Genomic DNA, 12,371 nt, shown 5'->3' with positions numbered 1-12,371 from the left:
TTTTTGGCACCAGATTCTAGTTTTGTGGAAGACAATTTTTCCATAGACCGGGGTGTGGGGAGGGATAGTTTTGGGATGATTCAAATGTATTACGTTTATTATGAATTTTATTTCTATTATTACATTGTAATATATAACAAAATAATTATACAACTCACTATAATGTAGAATTACTGGGAGCCCTGAGCTTGTTTTCATGCAACTAGACAGTCCCATCTCAGGGTGATGGGAGACAGTGACAGATCACCAGGCATTAGATTCTCAATAGGGTTTGTACTCCTATGAGAATCTAATGCTGCTGCTGATCTGAAGGGAGCTCAGGCAGTAATGTGAGCACTGGAGAGTGGCTGTAAATACAGGTGAAGCTTCGCTCAATCATCCGCCGCTCACCTCCTGCTGTACGGCCCAGTTCCTAACAGGTCATGGACTGATATGGGTCCAGGGGTTGGGGACCCCTACCCTAAAAATAAACCTAGAGCTCTTAGCACCTTTCATTTACCCCAGAGCAGTAATAAATATTCAAAATGGTTTCTGCTCTTCCATATTCATGCTCATATTCCATATTCAGGGAAGTGTCCGCAGACTATTCTAAGGACGACAGCAGTGCATGACAAAGCCTCAAAGTGTTGATCACTGTTAGAAGAAAACTGTAGTGAATAAAAAAAAATTGCTAGATTTCAACCAACCAATAAAAAAAAAAATCTTAGTGAAAACCATGAAATTCAGCTACAGCTGGGAGTCAGAAGTCCCAGGGTCCTCACCACTACCAGTGGTAAGCTTGGACGGCGGCTGCCTGTCCAGTGGAGCTGGGGGAGCACAGTAGAAGAGGATGTGAAGAGGAGCAGGGGATCCCTCCATTGTCAGCGGTGGCTCTGCCATGGATTCAGTGATATAGGGGTCAAATCATGCCTCTTTGAGGGGTCATGGCTCGTAATACCTCCCTCACGATAGCACCAAAAACCCATTGCACTGGCTCCTCCCAGCCCTCAGTCATCGGGACATCTGGGTGGAAAGTGGTTCACTCACTTGAGAAGAGCCCTTCTGCCAGGCCCTCTGTGTGAGAAGACATTCTTTTGTCAGTGTTTTAAATAGGCAATTTGGCACATCATCTGAAGGAGACAAAAGACAGGGCATTGCCATAGAGTCCAGCCCGCACAATGCACCAAGTGTAACTGACACCTTCGAAAGGTTTCACGTGACCCAGATTTAGCAGTGCTCAGGGAAATGGTATCTGCTGGTTACTGCAGGGATATATTCTTCAGGCATTTATTCTAGTCACAAACAGCCTTCTGCATCATCATCTTATTTCCCCTTCCTTTCTTTTCTTTCTTCCTCTTATGTCTTGTCTTTTCTTTCTTAGAAAGGCCATATGTGAAATAGAGGGCAGCTGTTGTAATGTGCCCCCCACAGGGGCAGGTATTTAAAGCTATTCAAGGCCTTTGCTTGAGGCTGCATTTTGACTCTAGTTGGGAAATGCATGATCATTTTATAGCTTTCATTAAGAAAGGGTTGGGGGACATTTTGTCTGCATAGAGTCTGCCTTTGCCCTCTTGTCCACCATAGCTCTGACAAAGCATCCCCTCGTCTTTGTTGGTAAAATTGCCCTGGCTGTGCTTTCGCCGTGGTATGTCAGAAATTAAATACCACCTAATCACGATTCACCATCAGGAACCTGTGTGTGGCATTTTCTTCCCTGCCCTGTCCCAGGGAAGGTCAGGGATGCCAGCTGTGCAAAGTGACACTATGACACTATGTGATGTGGACCCCTGGCTGGCTTTGAGTCGGCACATTCTGCCAGAGAAGAAAGGCCAGACTCTGCCTGCCTAACTTGTGCGAGGAGTGGCTCTCTACTGTTTTTCTCTGGTGTCGCCCACTCAAAACAGTTTCATCAGCATTCGGGTTTGGAGTTGTGTGGTATCTCGAGACTGAGGTCAGCTCTCATCTTCACAACATGGGGTGAGGGAGGATGTTTTATTTTCAGCAGTATCATCTGTTGCTAAGGCGGGGGAAAGGGGCGAGAGGGTGTCACACAAAACCCAGTCCCGAGACACGAATATGGAGGAGGGCTTTCATTTCTGTTTTTATAAGAATTTGACTTTTAGAGAAGATACTGCAGCATTAACTCTTAAGTGAGAAAATGAGAGGCAGCTGGAAGGAAAGAAACTGCTTTTGAGGCAATGGAACGTCAGACTTCATAGAAGATGCTGGTTGCACAGTTGACAACATTTAGGTTTCTTTCAGTTCTGACCTTTTTCTTCAGATCTAGGTTGGTGTTTCCAAATGAATACAGAACACTTCCACTTAGATTTCCTTTTGGTTTAAAATAAAGTTTCTCCTTCCCCACTTTTGAAAACAACAATAATAGCTAACCCCAGTATAGCACTTACAATGTGACAAGCCCTCTTCTAAGCACTTTGTATATATTAACTCATTTAATCTTCCTAATAACACTATGAGGTTAATATTATTATTGTTCCCATTTTACAAATAAGGAAATTGTGGCACAAAGTGATAACTTGCCCAGGGGCATACCGCTTGTAAGCGGAAGAGCCGGGACACAAATCATCTGGCTCCAGCTCTGGCTCTGAGCTATTCCACCATCATTCTTAGCTTTTCTAAGGTCAGAACCTGAGAAGCTTTGATGTGTCAATCTCCTGGAAGCAACCGTTAGGCTACAGAGCTTAAACTCTGGCTTCATCAGGGTAGTCTTATAATGGCTCCTGGTTGCCTCCTGCGTATGTGGAGCTGAACCCCCCGACCTTACTTTGAAGGCCATTACCCTCTAGTCCTACCCCAATCTAGCCAGGGTCCCCACTTGTACCCAGGGATGGCCTCATAACCTGTGAGCCTAGGCCTTTCTGTTCTCTCCCTGCGGTTAATGCTGCTGCAGTATCTTCTCTAAAAATCAAATTCTCATTAAAAAAAAAAAAAAAAAACCAGAAATGAAAGCCTTCCTTCTTATTCGTGTCTTGGGACTGGGCCCCGTTCCCCAGCCTTTCCCACCGCTCCTCTACTTATTTCCAAGGTGCTGATCCCTCTTTTCTCTCTTGTGCTTTGTGCTTAGTTCTACTGCACAATCCATCCTCTACACAGGGTCCTATTTGCTCATCTTCTGCACAGGGGAGTTTGGCTTTTTCTTCTGGCAGTACTGCCTGCTGTGAAGTATAAAGCAGTCTTCCAACCGGAATTAGTAGTTACCGAGTACCTGCTGTTGCACGATGTATCTTCTCTTTCAACTGGATTGTAAGCCCTTATATACAGACATGATGTTCTAGTCTTCTCATTCATGCATTCATTCATTCTTCATTCATCAATTATTTATTGGGTCTTAGCTGGGCCCTAGCTAAGAGATGCGATGAATAATAAAATCTATAAAACATAGTCCCTGCCTTCACTGACAAACACTATAGTGGACTATTTAAAACCAGAAACCATATTAGAGTTGTCATAACCCAACCTCTTCTGGCTACAGATGAGGAGGTCAAGGCCTCATCTTGGAGTGACTTGCCCAGGGCCTCAGGGCCAGTAAGGGATAAAGGCAAGAGCTCCTAGAACTCCTTCCACTGTTCCCCTCTGCCTTGAAGGCAGGGAACAAGAGGGACAAAATCAACCGTCTCTGACTGGCAGGTTATACTCATTGAACTGTGTGTTCTCAACAGTGTCCTGCAGGCGTCTCTGAAGGGCTGGAAGGCTCCCAGCCCTCTCAGGAAGACTCAGCCTTGAAGCTCAGGTTGGAGGGTGTCTGAAGCCCTATATTCTCAATCATTAACTGCACCAGCGCTCAAGGCCCAGGCTTCCTTCCTGTTTGCTCCTGCTCTTCGGCACCTCCTGTAACCCTGCTCTCACAACAGGTCCCAAGCCCCTTGAGCACGGAAGTTGAGTGTCACTGTGGTTAAGAGCAGGGGTCCAGAAGTCAGAGAAACCTGGATTCAAGTCCTGCCTCCTTCACTTTTTAGCTTTTGACATTACACAAGTTATATCCAATAATTCAACAGTGAATTTATTGAGCTCCCTGGCTGTGTGTTCCAGGCACTGAAGGTAGGAACTAAGCAAGACAGACATGGCCAAGCTCTGACAGGCCTCACATTCTGCTTGGGGAGTCAGCCCATCAGCACAACAGCAAATAATCCCCACGGGGTGATTTCAGGGAGGGATATTTCGATTGATTCCGATTGGGGAGTCAGACCATTAGCACAACAGCGAATAATCACCAGGGGATGATTTCAGGGAGGGATCAATATTTTAATTGATCCCACTTGGGAGGTCATACCATTAGTGCAATAGCAAATAATCACCATGGGTCGATTTCAGGGAAAGATCAATAATTTGGATTGATTCCACTTGGGGAGTCAGACCCTCAGTGCAGCAACAAATAATCACCATGGGGTGATTTCAGGAAGAGGTCAATATTTCAAAAGAGCAGGGGATGTGACAGAGTAGGTGAGACAGGGGCTAGACACAGAGGCCAGGGATGATGATATACACGAGATGACATCTGAGCTAAGACCTGCACCATGGGAAGACAGGGGAAGTCAGGGAGAGGGCATTCTGGGCAGTGGGCACAGGCCACTATGCCCTAGTCCCACCCCAATCTACTCTGGGTCCCTGGCGGTACTCGTGCTAAGGTCCTGGGGCAAGGGTGGGCTTGGCCTGTTTGAGAAAGACAAAAGTATCTCCATCTGGAAAAAATATGGCTAATGAAAGTATTCATGCCCTTGGTTGTTGTGAGGACTAGATGAGTTGAGTGTACGGAGACCTTAGTGGAGTGTCTGGGGGTAAATGCTGGCTGTGTATTATGGTTCCGAAGGTTGTTGCTAGAAGGCACACCCCACCCTAACTGGGTCCCTAACTCTGTGGAACCCAGGCCTTTTTTCCTTTTCTTCGAAACAACACTTGTTCCCTCTTTGTGGAATGCACTCCCACACCTCTCCTACCCCACCCCTGCCTGGCAAACCATGAATGATCCTTTAACTCTCAATTTAAATGACAGTCCTTCCTTCTCTACAGTCACAGCAATGGCCTGGCAGGTTGCATACCCACGTGAGGACCTGCAGGGCCATCTTGGGAGCTGGCTGCTTATCCAAAGGTCTGGAAAGGCCTGGGGCCAGACTCCAACCTCGCCTGACTGTGTGACCCCACCCTCTGTGTGCGCCGGGCCCTCCCTTCATGTCTGGCCAAAGCTGTTACCTCCCTGCCCTCCCTCTCTCTATCACTGTACCTCGGAGCACCTCGTTCTTCCCTTCAAACACACGTCTCATGTTGAGATGGTAGGTAGATGTGACTGTCGACTATGGATATTGGCCTCTCCACCAAAGATGGAAAGTTCCAGAACAGTGTCTGTGTCTTTTGTGGTTCCCCAACAGCACTCGACGTCTGCTGAATAAGTATTTGTTGATGAATGTCCCCACCCTCTCCTGGTGCTCCTCTTGCTGCTCAGTCCCCTGCTCAGTCTCCTTTGCTGACTCGTCCCCTTCGCTGACTCGTCCCCTTCTACTTGGTCACTTGAGGTTGGAGCTTCTCAGGGATGAAACCCAGCCCCTCCTCTCCTGCCAGGCTCTCTCCCTAAGTGACCTCACCCCCTGCCCACACGCCCAGGTGCCTCGATGACTCTCTGATATATATCTCTCACCCCAGACCTCCTCCGACTACAGACCTGTTTTCCAAGGCCACCGTCCCACCTCCTCCTGGACACCTCAGGGCATCTGAAACTCAGCACATCCCAGGCGGAGTCCACAATTGTTCCTTTAGATCTGAGTTGAATGCGGGGCTGCCCGCCTCAGGCCCGAGCAGCTCATCCATCCATCCAGTCGAGCATGACAGCAACCTCAGAGTCAGTCTTGGTGCCTCCCTGACCCCCTAACTCCCTGTATCTACTGTCCACTGGGAACTGCTGGCTTCACTCCTAAATATCACTTACCCCTGTGGGTCTTTCCACCCCTGCCCACTGTCCGCCGCCTACGGAGGCCATCTCCCTGCCTCTACGCTGGCTCACTCGCCTGCCGGTTCCAGTGCGCTCTCCACGCAGCAGCCACAGTGGCATTTAGAGAGGCAGATCTGATCCCATCAGTCTCTCCCACCTGACAACCCTCTGGGGCTTCTCATGGCCCTCAGAAGGAACCCTGTTCCCCTCAGTGGCCCTGCTGCCTCTGGACCCTCCTCCCTATCCGTTTCCTGCAAATGCTGGGTAGGAAGGGAATCTGTCCCAGGGCTCAGGAGTGGGTGAGGAGGGAAAGTGCAGCCTTGGGGCCTCAGCAGGGTTAACAGGACAATGTGGCTCTTGCTCTGCAGCCTGAGCTGGCCCATGAAGTGAGTGACCCCATCGAGCTGGGTTCTTCAGATAGCCTTTGGTGGCTAGTCTCCCACTTCCCCTGGCCTGGGACAATGGACTCCTTGTGGGGGCCTCGGGGACTCAACTTCCACCCTCAGTATGAGTGGAGGCTTCAGGGTCTAACACTGCCGACCCCCAGAAGCCTTACTCTCTGGGGTACTGCTGTAAAGAAGGGGGTCTTTGCTGTAGTTCCTATGAGATCTCCCAGAAACCAAGGATTGGGGTCACCCTCCAGTGACAAACAGGATCCAACACCTTCTCCCTTCTCTGCTGCTGTCCTCTGCTCCAGCCTCTTCCCTTCCCTCCTATAGCCTCTCAGCACAGCTGTCGGGCCAGCCTCTCATCCATATGTCAGGCCTAGCACTGTTCCACTTCACATCCTCCCTGTTTTGCTCTGAGTACAAACTACAGTTCTCGAAATGCCCAGGGCTGACCTGGTTTGGCCTGATTACCTCTCTGATCTCAACTAGACTAGGTTAGCCACTCATCCCTTCTGTCCAGCTTCCCTGGCCTCCTTGCTGATCCTCAAACTGTCCAGGTACCCTGGTGACTTACACGCTCTGCCCAGAGCCCTCTGCCCCAGAAACCCGAGACTCTCTTTTACCTCCTCCTGGTATTTGCTCAAAGGCTCCTTCTTAGGGAGGTCTTACTGGCCTCCCAATCTAAATGTACTGCCTCTAACCCCACTTAAACTTCCTACCCCTTTCTATGATATTTTTTCTCCTTACCATTTATCACCATGGACCAGACTGTATATTTTGTTTATCTTATTTACTATCCATCTCTCCCAACTAGAATGTAAGCCTCATGAAGGTGGAGGAGGGGAGCTTATTTCTGAATCTCCAGCATCTAGAATGGTACCTGCCACACAAATATGTGCTCCATAAATGAATGCACTTTTTCTTTTCTGTACTCCCTGGGCTGCAGACTGCATGCAAAGCACATCCTCAAGGCCAGGGATCTGTCTCAAGCCTTTTTGAAAACCACCCCTTTCCTACGTGCCCCACACCCAGCTCTAGCAGGGTGCCCTCCTGCCCCTGAGCCTGCCCTCATCATGCCCATTGCCGAGGCCTCAGGACTGAATCACATTTTTGGAGTCTTCCTGGGATAAGCTAATAGGCATCATTATTCTACAGCGATGCTCATGTATAATTATAATTATTATCCTATATGAACGATCCATTCCTGCTCGGTAATTCCAATGGTAATTGCTGGCCTTCTGAGAACTGAGCTGGCTTGGACGGTGTGTGCCCATTTTCTCTGAAGCTGCCCTCTGGAACACAAGCAGGTAGGCACTGCCAAGTGGCAGAGGTGCTCGACAATTTTTCCCTCTCCACTGGCCCTTACATCAATTGCTAATGAGAATAAGAGTGGAGGTGACCAAAGGAGTAATTGCTGTCTGGAAGAAGTTTCTACCATTTCTTCTAGTCCAGGGCAAGTCCAAGTGAGTTTGGGTAGCAGAGCCAAGAGGTTGAAAATGAGACGGTGCAGTGGAGTCTCTGGCCGAAAACAACCTCCCTCCCCTCTCAGCAGTGGCCTTGACGGGTGGCTGAGAGCCAGGCCTTCATAGGAGCCTCCTGAGTCGTTTTTTACCCTCTGGTCTTTGAGCTCCCAACACACCATGTGCTAGCTTTCTTCAGGTGGATCTGCCCTGGGGATCCCAGGACTGGGGCTCAGAGCCCTTCAGAATCTTCCCCTCTGTGCCCCAGCCTCCTGCCAGGCCCTGCACCAGCCCCTGCTTCTTACTGCTCCCTGGGCACATCTGATGCCTTGGTGCTTCTGGGTCTTTGCTCCAGTGGTGGCACGGCCCTGCTTGTAACAGGGCACAGGAAGCTCCTCCGAGATGCCAGCCATATCTTCGTAGTTATCCTGTAGCCCCTGAAGAGGAGACCCTTTGACCTGAGTGCCGGCCTCAGGGACGCCGGGATGCTGCCTTTCCACTCAAGCAGTTTGAGCTATTCCTCTAGCCAAGAAAACTTTACCAGGGGCCAGCATCAATTCATTGATTTTCAACCAAACACAGATTCGCTGGGCAGGCGGAGGCAATAGAGGGCAAGGCAGGAGCTGAGGCTCGAAAGAGCATGTGCCAGCACCAGCTGTCACACGGCCCACAGAGTGCCCCTCCCAGGGCTGTGGGCTCCTGCTCCTTCCACCTCCCGTCTGCAGAAGGGAGTCAGTTCCCAGGAGACGGCTTCTCCAGTTTGAAATAAACATCTGTCAAGGTGGGACCCAGAAGTATACCCTTGGTATCCCAGAACACAATGGCTTCTAGGTAAGAGTTAAACCGGTCTTACACTGTGCAGAGATGAAGCACCTTACCCCTGCTGCACACAGCTTTAGTCAACCCAAATGCAATCATGGAGATAAACAACAGGGAAATTAATTAGAAGAGTTGCCAAAAATACCCATTTTTCCTCTTTTTCCATTTGCTCCTTTTTCTCCTTTTGGGCCCTGAGGACCGGGCTGTCCATCCAATCCATTGTGTCCTGGCAACCCGCCAGCTCCTGGAGGTCCTGCATCAAAACACAGAAACAGGGACGTTAACAACAACAACAAAAAACATTCTTCACTGAAGTTACTGTAATTTCCTTTACCGATGAAACTGAGCAGGCATCAATACCTTTTCCACATCCTCTCCCACTTCTTCCCTTCCTTCTCTGGCAAAAGCAGTGCCAAGTAGGGGAATGGTGATGGAGGAGCCTCAGGTGAGGGGCACAAAGAAGGAGACACACAGCAGGACTGCCTCCAGGCTCTTGCCCTCCCCTCATCTGTCCCATCAGAGAGATCCTAGGGGTCTGGCCACCCACAGCCTCCCCTTAAACTAGAAAAGTCCAAGGGCTCTTACCTGGTGGTCCAGGAGGTCCTACAACAGAAAAAAAATTTAAATGAGAAACCATGGGTGGAAGAAAGAGAAACCAGCATCGAACCCAGAAAACAAAGATCACCCCCGACCTTCAAATCTCCTAATTATCTACTGACCCTAAGCAACGGATTCTACACCTTGTATTTAGAACTCATTATATTTGGCCAAAAGACCCTTCCTTTAAAGCAATTCAACAAAGACCCATTTGCCAATCAAACCACATTTGCTTGTTTCAAGGAACCAAGATTAACTTCTGAGCTGTCCTCACTGTAGATTCCTAAATTAGTCATCTCTCAAGCAGTCAACCTAATAAACGGAGGGCCAGTAACAATACTGGTGGCCATGAATGCAGCCCTAGCACAGGGGGTTAGCAAATGATGGTGCTGTCATTGTGGGGCTGAGATTTGCCTGTCCCAGGAGGCCTCCAAGTGTTCTCATCTAGCTAGCTTGTCTCATCTGAGCCACTGGGGGGAGTCGGGAGTGAAAGCTGTCTGGCTAGATTTCTCTTTTGTTATATGAACTAGCCTGAGGAAAATTGAGAGCCCAGATCAGGTAACACATACCTTCCTTAGCGTGTAATTACCCAAGGATCTAAGGGGTTCAGATGAATCCAAATTGATTTTGCTCCCACAAATAGGGGTGTCTTATTGTCAACTATTCTATTTGAGTACTCAGACAAGCTAATGAGGTTGTAACATGAGCAGTTGAATTCCTTTTTTTTTTTTTTTTTTTTTTGGAGACGGAGTCTCACTCTGTCGCCCAGGCTGGAGTGCACTGGCGCCATCTCGGCTCACTGCAAGCTCCGCCTCCCGGGTTCTCACCATTCTTCTGCCTCAGCGTTCCAAGTAGCTGGGACTATAGGCACCCACCACCACACCCGGCTAATTTTTTTTTTTTTTTTTGTATTTTTAGTAGAGATAGAGTTTCACCGTGTTAGCCAGGATGGTCTCGATCTCCTGACCTCATGATCCACCCACCTCTTTAGACCACATATAATGATTACCAATATTGGAATGGCGAGGTCTTTCTATAAATCTAAGCCTGTGACCATTCACAAAACAAGCATTAACTAAGCAGTTACTACGTGCATCAAACTCCACCAAGAAATCCTGGTCCCTGTATCTGTTGTGTTCACAGTCTATGTGGGGAAGATGGACTCTTTGAAATCATAATGCAGTATGAGAGAGCTACAGTGAAGTGTTCACTCCCATACCCCTGACAAAGGGTACTGGGGAAGTGTGGGCATGCAGTGGTCTGAGAAGGCATCTCAAGATGATGATCCTGGAGCCATGACATTGAAGAAATGGGGCTTAAGATGGCAGCAGATGAGGTCTGACATTTCCATGAAGGGGCCACCAGGAGTACAGGTACAGAGGTGGGGACTCATAAGATTCAGGGTGGGAGGAAGTTAGAGGACTGGTCAAGTGTGTAGAGATGAGGCTGAAGAAGGACCTGTGTATGGTGGGTGGCAGAAGCACTTGAATGTCAAGCCGGGAGGTGTAGATGGTATCTGTGAGGCAGGAGGGAGCCATGGGAGGTTCTTAGGCAGGGGGATGATGCTGTGAAAGCAGTGTGGGTTTGATAGCCTCTTTGTAGCTGGAAGACGGATAGAACTAGGTGCAACAAGACGAGAGAGACAGTGACACAGACACAGGAAGAGAGACATGGAGGATGGGCATTGCAGAAAAAAAAACCCTAGGGGATCTTTGTAGTTAAACTCGGTGACAAGGTTGTGTATAAATGAGCTGACTGTAGAATTGTAGAGAAAGCTAGACATTCAAGAGGTATTTCAGCAGAATGAGCAAGAATCCACATCTGATTGGGTAGGAGACAAAGGAGGAGGACTTTCAGATAACAGGGGGCCAGCAATACAGATAGATAGAGGCTATTTTGACTGGCGTAGGGACTCTTGGGATAAATAGGTGTTTGAGGATATGCTTTCAATACATAACAGCCCTACTCAGGGCAAAAATGGCTGGCTAAGACGGCACCACATCCTCTAGGTTCAGTACAGCCTGTGTCTCCATGACTTTACCACCAGATGGCGCACACGTACTGGGAAGGGGGTGATGTGTCCAGTTAACAGAGGTCAGAGGAAATCAATTAATCATCGTTCCTGATGACAGAGGGAGCCAAATTCGGATACAGAGATTGGTGGAAGGAATAATTTGACTGTAAGACACAAGACTTGCCTGTACACAGTAGGTTTCAAGAGTTCCCACGACAGTCTGATAACCATGCCCATGCATTAGTACTGTTGGTGAGAGCTCCCGGCTGAAGCTGTATATTCAGGACATATTAGCCGTGGCCAAGGCTTTAACTATGGTGATTAGATTAGGGTGTCCTGCAAGAGCTCCACTGACGCCCTGTGGATAGAGTTCTTCTCATATGAATCCACAGAATTGCCTGCAATGCCTATTAAAATGCAGATACCCAGGCCCCATCTGGGGTTCCTAATTCAGTTTAGATTTAGAGGCCCAAGAATCTGCATTTTTACCAAGCATCATAGGCGACTGGAATGCATCTGGACATGGGCCCTCTGATGTGGTGTGAAAATTTTCCGGGAAAAGAATCAGTCACCATCAGCAGATCCTTAGAGGGGTTCTTGACCCTAAAAAGGTTCAGAGCTACTAGTCTTAAGGCAAGAGAAGAAAGTCTGGGCTAGAATTGGGGATGGAAGAGCGGGAGGGCCACACCCCACCTGGGGAGAGGCAAGTGAGAGAAGAGGCACCAGGAAAGAGAGAGCTGTCAGAAGACACGTGGAGGAGGAAATCCAGCAGGTCTAATGCCCCACAGCTAGATGAGGAGAGAATTTCAGAAGAGAAAGGAAGACAGCCCCAGAGAGCTCAGCAGTCCAGGCAGACATAAAATGTGCTGAGGCATAGGGAGCTATGGTGATGGCAGGATGCCCCCTGTCCTCTCAGAATACCAGCCCAGCTCTCCAGGGGCCTGACATCTGGAAGAGCTCCTACATGTGTCAAATAATGTCAAATGTCATGATGTTTGCCAACTGGGTGTTTAGAAAACTGTTTCTCAGCTCCTGACCCTTCTCCCTTTCTTGAATAGCACATCCTCGAGGAATGTGAGCAGACATCCATGTTCATGCTAACAGTGCATGCAAGGCTGGTGTCTGGGGCCTGCCACCCACGCAGGTGCATAGGGTTTCACCTCACAAGGAGG

At 48.8% G+C, this 12,371-nt stretch overlaps 1 protein-coding gene across 1 annotated transcript in view; it reads right to left on the bottom strand.

The window, feature by feature from the left end:
• The window catches only part of GLDN (gliomedin), a 69,785-nt gene that overhangs the window by 14,388 nt on the left and 43,026 nt on the right, over window positions 1-12,371 (bottom strand). The window contains exons 3-4 of the mRNA XM_050797938.1: window positions 9,174-9,191; window positions 8,734-8,841 (exon numbers count right to left, since the gene is read on the bottom strand). Of these exons, the coding sequence (XP_050653895.1) occupies window positions 8,734-8,841; window positions 9,174-9,191 (126 nt within the window). The remainder of the gene's footprint in view (window positions 1-8,733; window positions 8,842-9,173; window positions 9,192-12,371) is intronic.

This window comes from Macaca thibetana, chromosome 7 (genome assembly GCF_024542745.1).
Source record: "Macaca thibetana thibetana isolate TM-01 chromosome 7, ASM2454274v1, whole genome shotgun sequence".
NCBI classification, from domain to species: Eukaryota; Metazoa; Chordata; class Mammalia; order Primates; family Cercopithecidae; genus Macaca; species Macaca thibetana.
This window is presented reverse-complemented; position numbering and strand designations above follow the sequence as displayed.